This window comes from Poecilia reticulata, linkage group LG2, assembly GCF_000633615.1.
Source record: "Poecilia reticulata strain Guanapo linkage group LG2, Guppy_female_1.0+MT, whole genome shotgun sequence".
NCBI lineage: Eukaryota > Metazoa > Chordata > Actinopteri > Cyprinodontiformes > Poeciliidae > Poecilia > Poecilia reticulata.
The window spans coordinates 23,770,531-23,787,261 of NC_024332.1; the positions used below are offsets into that span (position 1 = coordinate 23,770,531).

Genomic DNA, 16,731 nt, shown 5'->3' on the forward strand with positions numbered 1-16,731 from the left:
CACATCAGCCACACATTCCTGTCCCGTGGATCACCTGCTTGTGGAGATTGAGTTTGTCTATCTCTGACAGGACCCATCCCACGCTGCCGTCCCCGCCACACACCAGGATCCGAAAATTGTCAAACTTCTGGAACAGACGCAGGCTGAAGGAGAAACAAAACCAGTTCAGGTCAATTCAACTTTATTTGCATACCGCCAATTCACAACTAATATCATCTGAAGGCACTTAACAAAAAAACAACCCAAAACCCATAAGCACTAGCGTCGGGTTCATCTCCTCACCCGAGGTGCGGACCCCCGTTGACCAGGTCGAAGACTTGGGCCGGGTTGAGAAGCTGCTTGAAGCGTCGCAAGAACTTCACCCCCTGGTTGTCGCCGCTTTTTGAGTTGACAAAGACCAGGAGGGGACTGGCACACGACGGGGGACAGGTGGCCTTCCAGAAGCCTGCAGAAAATACACCGTTTCAGTTTGAACATTCCCACCCGCTCCTCCTTGGCAGTTCAGCAACAAGACCGCAAGAAAACACCGGCGCGGTTTGATGAGGGTTTCTTTATGACGGCCTATTTAAAGCATCTCAATCTGCTTCCCTTTGTGTATCATGAAGTTTAGAAAGCCTTTCTATTTCATCACCTACCGACGCTTTTGTATAAACTGACTTTCCGGCTGATGAAGTGTTGTTTGAAAGGGTGATAAATACGAGGGAGCAAAGTGGTGCAGGTAGAGTCTATCACATGGATCCGACCCGGCTCTCAATCGTTCATCAAAACCGCGTGTGTCAACGCGTGTGACGATGACATGAGGTAAGAACACGTGCTATAGGCTGATCTGTGGGAGGCAAAGCAGCAAGGCGCCCTGGTCCTTAAGGAAAACCTTGGTGATGACAGCCTTGTGCGTACTATAGCTCCCCTCACATCTTCCCCCCCGTCGTTGCTCTTTAGTGTCTTCATCTGCGCTCCGCTTTGATTTCCCCCCTTCTTTCTGCCTCACTTTCTCTGTCGTGCTGTTGCTAAGGAATGGAGGAAGAAGAGGGTGAGTGGTAGGGGAGAGAGAGGAAGCAGAGACAGGGAGCCACGGCGCTCCGGCACGTGCTGCAGCTCGTGTCCCCCCCCTCCATTCCCCAAACAACACACACACACACACGGTTTATGGAAGGATCCTAACAGCCAAAAAAACAATCTAAATCTCTTTCTGCATTTAAAAGAAATTTGAAAAATAGGCTGATGTTTTGCTGTGTATTTGAAATTTGTTCATAAGTAGTTTTGTTGCAATAAGAAAGGAAGAAATTAATCGCATGATGAAACAAGCTCAATCATTGCTCTTTTTTCCACCAAAAACTACATGACAAAAGTCTTCAGTCTCAAGCAGCTCTTTTTTTTGAAGGACGTTTTTTTTTGACAAAAACTTTGTAATTGATTTTATTGGTTGTTTCTGTTGTTTTGTTTATTTATCTTGGATATTTTAAAATGTCTTCCACTCCCATTGTTAAATGTTCCTTAGACTGTGTTCTTGCACAACTGGTCACTGATGATGTCACATTTGACAGACTAGAGATTTCAGGTAAGTGCAATAACACGGAAAGTCTTGTGCTTTCCTACAAAAAAACCTGCAAAAACACAAAATCTTACAAAGTATTTTTGGTCTGGTTTCTAGTGCAAACATCTTAGCACACTTGAAATAAGACAAAACTAACTTACAAGTAATTTTTCAGCAACATATAGAAGCTTGTTTTAAGTCAATAATTCTTATCAGTACATCAGTACTGATGAAAAAGTAAGCTAATTTTGTCTTATTTCAAAGATATGAAGATATTTGCACTAGGAACCAAAATAATCAGTAAGGTTTGGTGTTTTTTCCTCTGAAACTTTTCTAAAAACTTGCCATAATGTTGTGAAAGGCAGCCCAAATATTACCCGCCCACAGCTGTCCAAACACAGCCCAACTGGGCGGAAACCCGCACAATCTGGCAACACTGAAACCCGAGCGCTCCCTTCGCTCTCCGTCATGGAAGCAGCGGGGATCCTCGGCACGCGAGCACAGAGAGATGAGCGCGTCGTCGTCGTAGCTTCACCTCTGCCGCTATCTTGTCCTGCTCTCTTCATCCGGATGCTCAATCCCACCACTTTTCTATTATTCAGGTGCCACTTAGAAGATGGCAGCTTTTCAGACCCAGCGGCCCGTGTGTGATTGCTTCGGAGACAGTAATCTAATCCAGCGTGCTTATCAGGGTTCGTCTCGCAGGTGCTGAACTAGAATGGATTCAGTGAGATCTGGCAGGCTGTCCAGACGCCTCAGGGTCAGGGAAACAGAGAGGCTGTCTTCCCACAACTAACTTTACTGGATTTTACATACAGGGACACACACACACACCCACACACACGCACATGCCCACACACACACACACACACACACACACACACACACACACACACACACANCACACACACACACACACACACACACACACACACACACACACACACACACACACACACACACACACACACACGCGCACACACACACACACACACACCCACACACACACAATAGAATGTGATTATAAAGGGAAGGAAAATGGAGCATGGTCAAATAAAACTCTAAAGATTGCAGTGTTCATTCGTATTCAGTAGTTCCTGTATCCTATTGTTTGTGAGTGTAATGCTCTCATTTTCAAATCTATTTCAGAACTGTCCAGTCTCCCGTTGTGTCCACTCCAGCCACCAAACTGACAAAGAAGAAAGCCATCGCTTAAAGAAAATCACAAGAAGTCTTTTACCACCAACAGGAAGCTCATTAAAAATAACCGATTAGATGATGACAGCCAGCCTGTTCTTAGATTGACAAATAATGACCATGGAGGTTGTGGATGGTTTTATCAAATCAAGTCGAATCCACATCACTGCCGGACAGAACAGCAGGTCAGAGGTCAAAGAAAAGAGATCAGCAGATCAAATGAAGTGAAAGCTCTAGTTTTCACTTGTGAGAGTGAACGGTTCCTCACAGGTGGAGCCAGACTTTGACCCCGGACCCTTCAGAGTGAGTTAGTGTACAGGTTACCGCGCGCGCAGTCGGTGCCTACCATCTGAATCGATGCTGTTGAGCGCCGTGGGGGGAATGATGGAGACTTTGCATTGACCCAGAGGACACTTGCGAGGGTACAGGTCCATACAGGCTGTATGCACCTAGAGGAAGAAATAAAAAACAAAAACATTGTTTGACATTCAACTGAATCAACAAAACGGACAACTGAGCTGCCGTCTTGCAATTAGAGGACTTGTTGATATGTCAAAGGTGACTCATTTAGGGCATCTGTAGTTTTATTGGAACAAAAATTACTTGCTGAAAAATGGTTACTCCAGTAAGCAGGAAATATTAAAACAACCTCCAAGCTATAGAGTTATATACGGTGACCCCAAGCTACATCAACTAATCACTGAACACAACTGCACATATTCAGAAAACACAGCAGCTTTAACCAAACACATGAAGTAAGGCTCAGTGGGAAGACCTGAGAGATCACTGATTGGACGACACCACTTTTGGCTTTGGGACCAGAAATTATTCCTGAATTTGCTTCCTCTCTGTTTAGACAGAGAGTAAGTCAGTCACAGTGCTACGTATTTCCCACATTGTGAAAAACAACAAAGCTGAGCTTCATAGAATGGCTAATGACTCTAAATATAGCAGTAGCTGCATTTGCATCGCCGGTAACATTTATATTTTCAGCAAATGCCCTAAAGCCAGCATAACATCTGGTTCTAAAGCTAAAATTGGTGTCCCCCAGTCACCCAGCCAGCACACCTGACCATATCCCGCATGGGGTCCATGCAGGCTGGCCAACAATGTCTCAGGTTTCCCACTAGGACCTCCGTCTTCCATTTTGTTGAGGTCGGCCCATTTTCTTAACTTGTTTTTGTGTTTTTTAACGCGTTGTTGCGTTTTTCAGCTTGGCGTTGTGCGTAGTGATTTGCAGATGTGGTTTGCGCTTCAAGACAAGCGTACGGTTGAGATGAAAGTCATGCTAGGACTTTCATCTAGCACGCTGCCCAGTCTAACATGTTCCTTCAGACGCACAGTCTCCTCTGCATGCTCGCTGCGTTCAGCATGACGGTGTGACAGATGCCTTACCATGGCTTTGCACCAGAGGCAGCGCCAGTCCTGCAGCCTTAGCACGCTGCCACATGTCTTATCACACACGGCACATTTGGCACTGACAGGCAGGTTGCCCTCCAACCACTGATGAGGCATGGCAATCTGGAGGTTTAACACACACACACACGTTACAGAACGGGATAAATGCCTCTCTTGTCGAGACATTCTTTTTACAACAGGTCGGCATTGAAGGTTGCCTTCATAAAATGAAAGAAACGTGAAATACTTTGTGATGGCTCTATATTTAAAAGTTAGTAAGAAGTTGCTTCAAACCAACTTACCCCATCCTCATCTTCAATGATGTCCTTCCCTATAGAGGCCAAGGTCGTCCATTTGCAGTTGTTAGTGGCTCTTACGGCACAGCGTTTGTGGGCTTTGAACTTGCACACTGAAAAACACAGAAACACGAACAGGACTGAAAAGGTTTCCACACTTTAATAGAGGCTGTCACTCAGCAGCCTGCAGTAAAACATCAGCTCAATATGTCTGGAGGCAGACGCTTCAATAACACAAACCGCTTTTTATTTCTACATGGTGAAATATTAATGATGCAGGGGTCATGTTTCATCTTTTTGTGAATGTATTTTATTTGTGCAGCACTGAAAACCTGTGGCTCAAAAGCAGAACTAAACTCAAAATTGTAGAAAATAGACCTGCTGCCTTGATTACTGTCAGAAGAGGTCAAATCAATCAAATAACTCTCTTATTAGTCTGAATTTATTTTCAGTTGATTGTTTATGTATTACGATGTACTTGTACAAATACAAGTACAAGGACTTGTACTTGTATTTGTAACTAGTGAGATTTAAGATGTGTATTGATGATTTTGTTTGTTTCTGATCTCTCACCTGGTGATGTTTCTATGTGTGAGCTCTTTTTCTACATTTGGACCAATGCAGAACATGTTTATTTAGAAATGAGTGTGGAGCGAGCTAAGAAACTGTAAGTCAACTAAGCTAAGCTGCATGTCTTCTGTTTGCTTTAATGGAAAGAAACACGAAGACTATCACAACGTACTCTTCTGACACAGGCAAAGTGAAAAACATAATCTCTCTTAACTAATTTATTTCGTATTGTCACAAAGTGACTTTGATGTTCATCGGCTGTGTCTTAAGGCTCGCTGGGCGTGAATGAAGAGATGCGCCAACTTTCAACGCGTCGAAACCGTCTGCAGTGATTAACCGATCAGAGTGGCATGTAGAAAATATGGCGTGAGCATTTCCCACCTACACGCCCCTAACAGAGAGTCTGCTCTCGCCTTGTTCTCCAGAAGAGACGAAGCTCTTAGCAGACTCATGAATAATGTCCGTACTCTGGGGAACTTTCCGTCCACCCGCCCCACTCAGCCTCATGTACAACACTAACACACACACACACACACACACACACACATGCACACGCAATGTTGTCATTCTGCAGACAACACAGATACTACAAGTCCAAGTCATATCCGGGGGCAACAATCAATGTTTCAATCTCGTCTACCACTAAATGCTGTTAGAGAGCATTAGCAGAACATTAAGAGAATTCAGGGGACATGATACCACAGATTGTTAATGGCCAGGCGTCCACACAGACCAGACTGGAAGCACATGCAGTCTCTGGGACTGTGAGTGTCTGTGTATTAAATACAAAGGGGCAGAGGACGTAGGTAGCACAAATCAATCCCCGCTGACTGCCCTGCTCGGGAAATCGAAGGGAAATTTAAGCCGTGTTGCTCTGCTGTGATTGGTTGCCTGCACTTGAAGTTTGACAGACATTTTTCTGCTTCATTTTCTCCTCGTAATGTCTTTTCCTCCAGTTTTATTGATTCGTCGTTCGTGCTGTCACGCACTTACCTTTTGCTTAATTTCATTATATCATAAGCACCAGCCATGTCTTCAAAAACAGGGCGTTGCGTGATTTAGGCCATATCTAAAGTTAATGCTTCTGGATCAATATGTTTAATAAGACGAGATAAACGCGACGAAAGAAGATTCGTCATCTATTTATCTATTAGTATTAGCTCCCTTAATAATAAATAATAGTACACTTTGAAAGAGAATTGTTTATGAGCTTTACATCATGTTATAATGTTATTCCCCCATCTAAAACAATCCTGGAGTGTTGCTTTGATTCTTTCATGCATGTTTGAGGAATCCTTTAATCTCCATGGCAACCATTCAGCTGTTCAAAATGCCTGGGTGGACCTGGCTCCGCCTTCGAAGCACAGCTGATCTTCAATTTCAAAGCTTGTGAGTTTTTGCTTCAGATTCCCCCACGATTTCCCCCACTCAGCTCCTTCAGACTAGCCAGCGGCAATTAGCAAACATCTGCTGGACCTTTGCAGCTACTGAGCTGTTTATAGGAGGTACTTCTCAGTGCAATGCTGTAAAAATGTTACAGCATTGCACTGCTGTAACAGTGCAATGCTTCAGGATGTTATGACATCCTGAAGGTGGAGTTTTAGAATAAGTTGAAGGCTTTAAAGAGACACAGGCCCATTTTCAAGGCTTTAAATATTAAAATGTCACACTTCTTTTGAGTCATATTTGATATACATATAGCTTTTATAACAACTGAAGGAAACACAGTTACTTGATTGTGCTATAAAATGGCATTATGTGGCTGGAAAACGCATACTACTGCCCCTTTACAAACTTGACAGTTCTCATATGCTATGGACCAAACCTGACCTCGTTGGAGAAGATGATGATGAGAACCAAGAAGAAACTAGGTTTCTTCCTCTAATACTGGATGGATGCACCTTCCTACACCTCACAGGTAAAAGTTAGCTAAGATAGCATGAGGAATATGCTGATGGTTCTCACAATGTTCTGCTGCGCATCAATGCCACGTAACACCAACCAACAGAAAGCAAAAAGAAAAATCTCATCCTCTCTTGTTAGCCTGATTCCCTTCAACACCTCACCTTACACTTTCCTTCACAGAGAAGGTGAAGAGGGATGACGTCAGCCACAAGATTAGCAGTTTTCTCTCCGCTAATGACAAAGGGGCATGGTGTGAATGCTAAAAGAGAAACCGAGTCAATGATTACCTAACACACAGTATGACATGAAAGCTATACGGCACGGCATGTTTAGTTTTAATGCCAGCACCTTCCTGCTCCTGCACCTCAAGCCGTGATTGTGATAGGCATCCCGCTCCACAGCCCAGAGCACCGCCAGGGTTCACGCTGGCTTCACTAAACCTAATCTGCTGCTTTCCTGCATACTTTGGTAAAAATATAAATAACTTCTTCCTCTTTGTGACTTGAAAGGTCTTGTGCAGCAGTGACCTTGCCAACGTAGCTATGGGTCAGTAGCTTGGCCGTCCTTAAAGATCTGATGCCAAAATGAGCCACCATTTTGGCATCAGTTTGCTAGCCAACATGTTTGCTGCTGCTCAGCCCTCCTGCAGTCAACTATTGCTTTGGCTGCAGGAGGGCTTTGTTTGTTAGTTGATCCTGAGTTTACAATGACAGAACATGACATTGGTAACCAGCAAGGTACCATTATGGGTAATTTGGGAGTCGTCGTTTTTGTGTATGGAAATTGAAGTGATTTATCCAAAGCCCAATAAAGACTAACCTGTTGTTATGTACACTGTAGTGCTACTGGACACCGCCAACTGTGTTTTTCATGCTAAATCTTTTGGTGCATGGACTGATGACGAAGGTCTGGAATGTCATTTGCAAAAAAATACACAGCCTCACAAAAGTATTCACACCCTTAAAGCTGTAGTATGTTAGCAGGTAGTTAGCAGCAGCCTCAAGCGCGATGAAGATGTCTGTGTGTGACTCAAACTTTTGTCTAGCAGAAAACGACACATCCGAGATCAGAACGTCCTGCCACAACAAAAAGTAAGACCTGTGATTGACATATTTAAGGCCAACTTACTTTTTTTTAATGCATCTTTGAAAGATTTGTAAAGAAAAAAAGTTTTACATATTTGTTAAAACTGTCACTATGTCATTACAGTGAATAGAGAATTTCTGAAGCATTCATCTTGGATGTGAAAAAAATCACAATATTATAATATACATCATTTACATCATTATAAAATGATGTAAAGCTCCAAAAAGTCGATTTTACACAATACTGCTCCTTTAAGACTGCACAGTTCAGCTGAGACTGTTCATGTTGTGCAAAACATTCCCAAAAAACCCTTTACTGACAAAATATGCATGTTTGAAACACAAAAAAAGACAGAAAGCAATAACCCTACTTTGTTTTTGTCAAGTGTGAGCATGTGAAGCGTTGTGGTGTTTACCTTCGCAGGAGAGGCCATGAGATGTGACCCCAGACAAGCTGTCTTTACAGACATTGCAGAAGGTGGGCCGTGCGTGGGAGCAGGCGTACCAGTTGTGCATCCCTGAGAAATGTTCCACATTAAACTGTGCCGTCTGACAAAGGAGAAGTTAAAACAGGTTGGCAGCACTGAGAAAAAACAGTCAGAGAAGAGCAAGCACAGTGCACTAAGTGATAACAATCAACACATTCTCATTCCCAGCTTGTCAAGGGGCGACACTCTGCCAACACCCCCACCCCTTCCCTCAGTTTTAACGCATGGGCTGCTCCTTTCCCATCACCGTCTGATGCACAGAGAGCTGCTCTGCAGCCAGCGGAGCGTCGCTAGTTAGCGAGCTGCAGCACACAGTGACGTATTGGTCGTGCAAGCACTAAATGACATCTTATAATGCAGGCTGACATATAGTGGACCTCTGATTATTTTTTAAAATCTTTCTTCTGCTGCTTTCAGTCGACCGCATAAAGATTTTGAACAACATTAAAATCCACACGTTTTAAACGCAGAACATAATAAAGTTGAGATATTTCGACCAGTGAAGGGCGCCATGTAGCATAGCGGTTAGTTAGATGTTCAAATGTCGAGTTTAAACAATGCAAGTCAAATTTAAGGCTTTCTAAGACCTTTTTAACAACACATTGGATTGAATTTTTAAAAAAAAAACAACAAAAAAACAAACTTACTCAAACTTTAATCTGGAAAAAAACTACATACACTAGATTAGAAAGTCCTGCTACAACAACATTTAAGACCTGTGACTGATGTATTTAAGGCCAACTGACCTTTAACATTTTAAGGCCTTAATTTTAGATACATAAATTGAAGACTTTTAAAGACTTTTCAAGGAAACATGGACAATCTGAAATGGTCAAAGTTTCTCTGTTTCATGTCTTACCAACCTTTCAGATTTCAAGGACTAGCAGCAGCGGAGCCAATCACCATCATTTAAAAAAATCAGTAATAATATTGATAACGAGGATGAATTTGCATCCATTAAACTGCTACCTATAAGTGTGTTAGTGTGTGTTACTGCATGAAAATGATGCAACTTTTACAATGTTTTAGATTTGTGGCAGGCAGCCATGTTGGATTTCAAAGGCAGAAGTCAGATTTTCTAGACTTTTGAGAAGAAATGGAACAGAATCCTGACCGGGTGTCCAGACAAGCTGAGAATGAGAACAGGCAGTAAAAAAACACCACACACATTGCTCCAAGATAACAAAGCATGAAATTCTGACACAAAAATGAAACTATTACAAACAAATTCAGCTTCTGTCAATTCTTTCTTTACTTTGAAGTATTTCCTATAAGATAATAACTGCAGCTCAATTAAGAAAAACGTTGTACTAGAACACGGGTGTCAAACTCATTTTCATTTTCATCAAGATCATGAATGCTCTCAAAGGGCTGGTTGTGCCAGAATGTAATAATAAAACCCATGTGTATGCTGTGTATTAATAGCATACACAGCTATTAATAAATAGCTGTGTATGCATTTGACAAGTACTACTTATATTTAAATAATGATGAACATGTTTTCAGTCATCAGTCCCTCCAGGATTTTGAGATTTTTTTTGTGTTTGTCTTTTTTTTGTAATCAAAATCACTGATTTTGTGGTGCTAATTTAGAAATATTTGCAAGAACTGCTGCGATATTTGTCCCATATGTGAGACGAAGGCAGTAGTTTAGTAGTAGAAGAAGGAAATACTGCCATCTGCAGGTGGGAGTAAGTAGCAGGGGCTGGCATGTATCGTATCGTTTATCATTTATCATGATAAATTTCTGATCATAAAACAAATTTTTATTTATCCCCCCAAATCTATCAGTATAGTAGGGATTGTTGGATAGGCTTTCTTCTCCACATTTCTTTTCATTAAGTATCAATAAATGTCAATAAATTTTAAAATATGATAAAATGCAGTTTAGTGATACAAATCACACATTTTTATGCGACTAGTAACCTAAAGAAACATATAATTTTTTTTTTTATCCAAGAGCAGTTTTTGTGTTGTTGGAGTTAAGGTTGTGTTGCCACGTAGTCACATCCATATCCAGATTTACACGACAAAGAAGAAATAAATAGTTCTTATCGTCACTTTTATTGTTATCACAGTAATTCCACAAAATGCTGTGATACAAAAATCAAGTTCATAATGCCCACCCTTAGTAAGCAGACACTTAAACCCAAAGTTTTTGACAATTTTTTCAGAAAATCTGCAATAAATTCAGCGCTACAAAGTCTAGGGATCTGTTGATTTTACGTGAATTTCCATGACTGCATAAACGCAAAAACAGGAGGGAAGGATTGATGTAAATTGGCAATAAACGGCTAAAAACTACTTTGATTTGGTTGATGAAATATTAGTTAAGCACATAACTGTTATCTTGAGAGTTCTCTTTATATGTCTCAGAGTCTAGAGGGTCACAGCAAAAGCTACATTGGGCTGGATTTGGCCCCTAGGCCTTGAATTTGATATTAGCAGCATAGAGGGTTTCCATCAGGACTCTTGAACGTGTGTGACCCGTGATTCTGCAGGAGCAGCCGGACCCCTGGAAGCTTCTGTGCATGTGGAGGTTGGGGACCACAGTAGAGGTGATGGGAGGGGCGCAGCGTTCCAGCGTGGGCGTTGCGTCTGCAGCAGCTGGCGCAGCCCCCCATCCCAGTTTGTTTTTTTTGTGTTGTTGTAAAGTGGAACTGTAACAGGTGCTGCTAAATGGGACATCCTCACAGCACCGCTTTTAAATCAAAGCCTCTCTGGTCCGTGCAGCTTGGCTCGGTGTGTGTATGTGTGTGTGTCGTGTGTGCGTGTCTACATGTGTGTTCCTCGTGGCGAGCCAGCTCTGGGGTTGCTGCTGCACTGCGGTGCAGTGAGGGGGGGTCTTATATAAGATTTCCCCTCTGAAATAAGAGCCGCCGCGCGCCTGTGCTCCTGTCCCCCGGCCCTGAGCGCACCACAACCTGTCACCGTCAGCGCTCACATCTCTGTTGACAGCAGGGATTTCCGCACAAGGGGCTTGAGTTTTTTTCTTTGTGTGTGTGTGTGCGTGTGCGTGTGTGTGTGTGTGTGTGTGCGTGGGAGTGCGCGCGTGTGTGTGTGTGCAGAGAAACTCCTCAGATAGGACTCAACTGTTGTGTTGCAAGTTTGCTGGAGATGGGATGCAGTGAGGCTGCAGCTGGAAAACTAAATTTACTGTTGACGCCTTTATCCTTTTTTTACTTGTTCCCCACACAGTTTATGCACATGTGAGCACACCAGATTCACGTGATACTTTGAATATCTTTGAACTTCCACACACCAAGCCAGATTTTACTGCAACAAGCTACGGCTTTCATACAGTTTTTTCCCCCCCGACAATATTCAACTGTCAACCGAAGAAGCGTCCCGCGAGCGGAGAGGACACGCCTTAACGTCAGATCTGCTGTCGCTCTGACTCTTGGAAACCCCAGAACGGGGTAAGAGGCTCGGATCTCGTTTAGAAAGCGCCCCTTACCTCGTAATGCTCCCTGGACTGGACGGACTTGAGCGAACTGATCCAGTCCTCCATCTCTTTCCTGTTCTCGGCGCAGAGGATGAGCCTACGGAACGGGGTGATCACCTGGAGAGAGAGAGGAAGAGAGAGGAAGGGATGCTGTGAGGCAGGGAAGACGGACAGACGGACGGCGCTGTGGCTGAAATGAGAGGGAAGCGTTTCCGTCGCCTTCCCTCCTCCGCCCAGCGGTGCCTCTGAGCCAAGAGAGAGAGAGAGAGAGAGACGATGAGGAGCCCCCACCTTCCTCCTGTCTTCCCTCCCTCTTTTCCTCCAACTCCTTTTAACTCCAGCCCACTCACACCTTCTAGAGTTGGCAGCTTTCTTCCCTCCTGCCAACCTTCTCTCTGCGTTCGCCCTTTGTGGCAGAAATGTCCTGGCAGGCGGAGATCATTAGTGCGCGTTTAAAGGACACTCCCTGGAGACGGGCCGCCTGATTCAGCCTCCGTTCATCGCTACATCACTTATTCATTGCCACTTCTCTCTGGATTGTGCTTCCCTTTTTGCACAGCAGTGAGAACAGAAACACTAGCCGCTGACCATAAAATCACGCAAATGGAAAGTACGAAAATAAATCTACTTAGCAGGCAGTTTCGTAAAAAATATGTTTTTCGATCAAAAGTTTCGTTGCTAGGATGAAGTGGTTTTTCAATCGCATCAAAATAGATGTACTTGGAAAAACTGCAATGGAAACACTTTTTTCACATCACCGAATGTGTTGAATACTTAGTGCTTCAGCAAAATCAATGAGCTTGGAGGATGTTCAGTTCCACCAGGTGTTTGCAAATCGCTGCTGGCTAGTCTGAAGGAGCTGAGTGGCGGCTGCTCTGTGAGGCAGAAGCTTGGAAACTGCAGCTCAGAGGAGGAGCTTCGTCCTCGAAGGCGGGGCTAGGTTCCACCAAGCGTTTTGCACAGCTGAATGGTTGATATGGGAGATTAATCACTCTAGCAATGTTTTTGACAAGGGAATAACATTATAACAAGTTGTAACGCTAAAAATAAGTGTTACAACTTTTTTTGTAACGCTTATTTTACAAAATACGTGTTTACGTGTTTTACGTAACACTGCCCCTTTAATTTTTCAGCTTCATTGACATCTTATAATCTTTAGTCAATAAACAATCTTAATACCATGTCTGTCTACGGTTTTGTGTTTTGTTTCGGTCCCCCTCATAGAGATCGCTGATTTCCCAACATGCAGTTCAAGAATGACTATTTACAATAATTTGAAGGCACATATTCAGCTGCTCTGGAGGTCCATTCTCTAAATTACACTCCCTTTGTGACAATAATTGGGATAAATGTGGGAGTGTGTAGTCCACCTACCCAGCAGCACAAACACACTCGCACACATAACAAACCCCTGGCTTCCTGACCAGCACCATGTCTGAAGCTGCACCTGAGGCTCTCCTGAAAGTGTGGAAAACAGCAGGTAAACACCATACCGTGTGTGTGTGTGTCTGCGTAAGTTTGTGTCAGTGTTAGCTTTTCATTCTGCATGCTGGAGGTCACTTGCTAACCATCTGCTTTAAAGCCACATGTTGCCATCAAGTGTCAGAAAACCCAGATCAGAAAACACGGTCGATTATAAGCAAACACCAAATGGCCTCGAAAGAGACAACGCCACTTAGAGAAAAAAAAAAAAAACTTTCAAAAAAATATGTAGTAATCTATTTCTAAGCAACACATTTAAGCCTCCCGAAGAACACTTGGTCTGTTTGATAGCAAAGTCACGAGCTGCGCAGTGCAAACCAGGAGGAAATCATGTGTGAACGCACATATGGCAGAGCTGGGTTACATAAAACTCCCCTGTGTGACGCGGCGTTTATGACATCTTCCTCCACTTTGGGCCTGCAGGCCGGTTGCCTAGTGAGAGCCACAGTTTATTGGAGAGTAAGGATTAAAATTCTTGTGATCCTCAGAGTTTTTACCTTCTGGTTGCACTGTGACTGTGTTTGTAAAAGTTCCCTACTGACACAAACGTAGACACACCAATCAGTCATACGGCTGATTTACACTATCTGCTTTTTTTCCTCCCAAAAATAATTCAGATTTCTTCTACAGAACTTCAAAATATGTTTCTACACTGAAAAAAAAACACCTACAAAACCTACTCTATTTTGTAGCAAATTGTATTAGTTTTACTCGAGCTATAATTCTGAAATCAAAATTAGAGTAATTTTCTAAAGTCGGTTCAAAGAAACATGTTTATCAATGCGGTCAGAGGTCAAGTCAGTTTTTTAAATACAGGAAACAAATGTGACATCACTATATGTGAGCGTCAGAGCTACTACTATTTTCAAACAAAGACAAAAAAATCACATAGTTAACATTTCAAACCATCTTAAGCAGCTGATATATTTTAAATGATATAAGAGATTTAAAGAGGAGCGGCAAAAGCAAATGAGGTGGATTAGCGGCGCCAACAACTGACAGTGTCATCCAGGACACGCTGAAAAAAGAAAATAGGTGATCCAACTTAAATGTCATAAGTAATTCAATTCAATTTATCCCAGTTAACTTACTAAGTTTTCAAACTTCATTCAATCTCTTGAGCCCAATGAACACAATCTTTTAAAACTTGATTCTTCTTTCTCCTTTTGTCAGCGTGTAATATCGTCTTTGCTGCATGTCAGCGGACACGCAGCAACAATCTCCAGTCAGAGGCTTGTTCAGATTTGTGACTGCTACTGGAGAACCTTCCTGCCCACAGCGTCACCACTGACAAAGACTTTTTGAAGATAAGAGTGTTTTTGAAATTAGACTCATCAAATTTATTGGTTGCTGTCGTTCTTCTGCTAACCAACTTTTCAGTGGCATCTGATCTACCTGAGAGCTGAAAGGAAAGTCTTAAAAACCTCTCAAAACAAAACAAGGTCTTTAAGCACCAGGCGTGTTTTTGTCATCCCTCCCCCTCATTTGGTAACAAAACTAATTATATTAGCCTTCTTCCTCCGTTGTTAAGTGGAGACGACGACTCATGAATTACTGACAGCGACGCTCCATTCACGCAGCTCAGTGTCTGTGCATGTTAGCAGAAAATGTAGGCATTCAGTCGGCTACAATGCACAAGAGGCTGCGCCGTTCCGCCCGCCTTTCCCCCTTGTTTGTCTCTGTTGCTCCTCAGAGAAGTCGTTCTTTTGTTTCTCGGTCATCACAATGCATCCTCACTTCTGAACAGTAACCAGGAATGTTAGTGTGCACGGCACGCATTCCTGTTTGCGTGTTTCTTTTCTGGTGTGTCCGACGTGTGGAACGGAGCGGTGATAAGTCTGGTTGCCAGGGGAAACTGGGAATGGCTATTTTGAAAAAAGAAATGGTGCCAGCCATCCCTCAAGTGTAGAAAAGGAGTCTCGACGAGTGACCTTCAGAGATGAATGGGTCAGACGAGTGTGCATTGTGCAGGAACAAGTGGCACCAAAATGAGGCTAACTTAGCAGCTCAGGAATCTAATGAGAGAAGCTGCTGTGAAAAAGAACACTTTCAGTTCAGCGTGTTTTTACTAATATTTGTAAAAAACAGTTGAGTTATATCAGCTGTGTCTATATGGCATGGATTTCCATAACATCCCGAAATAAATTACAATTAATGTCGCTTAACCCCCCCCAAAAAAACTGTCCGCATTGTTAATTTTTATCTATTTTCTCAACTGTTTGTTCAATGAGAGGTATCAATAAATTTGAAAATAAGATTAAATGCAGCTACTGTGAGCAGCTTCACACTTCTTCATGTGACTGGTGTCAATGAGAAGCGTGTTACTCATGTGGATGTTTTTCAAGTGCAGTGTTTGTGTTTGTGGGGCTATAACTGCTGTGATTCAATCGCAAACATACAGTTAGCTAAAAAAGAAGAAACAAATAGCTCTTATAGTCACAAAACATTGTGATAAAACCTGAAATCTGTATCACCCACCCAAATAGAGACAACAAATGACACCTGCCTCTTCAACAGAGCACCCATGTGAGCCTTTAACGATTACTCAAAATCTTTATTAGGTTCTTGTAAAGATACTAAAGTTGAATGCAGTAGATGATCACAGCTCCCTAAAAAGAACTGTTATTTTATACCAAACAGCAACTGGAATACACAGAGGAAAGCAGAGCGCTTTGTTGTGAATTTCCCTGTAAATTCACAAAGGGGTTGACGGGGCGACGAGGGAGCCGACTTGGAAGTCGAGAGGCGGGCTTTCCTGCCCACACTCTGACCACTTCGGTGTTTGGGCTGGACTGAGTGCTGCTCCCTCACGTGGAGCTCAAGGTGCTACAACAGCCTCATCAATACACACACACACACACGCACACACACACACACACACACACACACACACACACACCCACGCATACACTCATACACAGGCTGTAGCTGCTTTAATCCATGCATCAATGTTGTAGCTCAAAATCTACAACATGAAACAGAGAAACCAGCAGCCGCGTTTACAGGGAAGACTACTTCAAGTCATGTCGGGACTCGTCCAGATGGAACATTTTGTTCAGAGGCTTCACCCTAAATATCTAACAACAAATAAATCATTTTCTCAACGCATTACATTATTCATGTTAGTACTTTATTACTATTACTGTGTTTGTTTAGTGACATAAAAACGGTTGCAGGTGGAAGCTTTAATAGGTGAGAGTAGAATGATTCGTGTCTCTGTAACTCGTATAATAAGGTTTCCTGATGTTGTTTGCACATCCAGAATGTCCTTCCTCTGCCCTGAGGAGACTTCTGCACCACACACACACACACACACACACACACACACACA

General features: G+C 42.8%; 1 protein-coding gene across 1 annotated transcript in view; it reads right to left on the reverse strand.

Moving 5' to 3' along the window:
* Positions 1-12,070, reverse strand: part of dgkh (diacylglycerol kinase, eta) — a 33,444-nt gene extending 21,374 nt beyond the window's left edge. Inside the window, exons 1-7 of the mRNA XM_008437511.2 lie at positions 11,931-12,070; positions 8,402-8,534; positions 4,432-4,538; positions 4,127-4,252; positions 3,078-3,180; positions 283-445; positions 35-143 (exon numbers count right to left, since the gene is read on the reverse strand). Of these exons, the coding sequence (XP_008435733.1) occupies positions 35-143; positions 283-445; positions 3,078-3,180; positions 4,127-4,252; positions 4,432-4,538; positions 8,402-8,534; positions 11,931-11,984 (795 nt within the window). The 5' untranslated portion in view covers positions 11,985-12,070. The remainder of the gene's footprint in view (positions 1-34; positions 144-282; positions 446-3,077; positions 3,181-4,126; positions 4,253-4,431; positions 4,539-8,401; positions 8,535-11,930) is intronic.
* Positions 12,071-16,731: the final 4,661 nt, after the last annotated feature.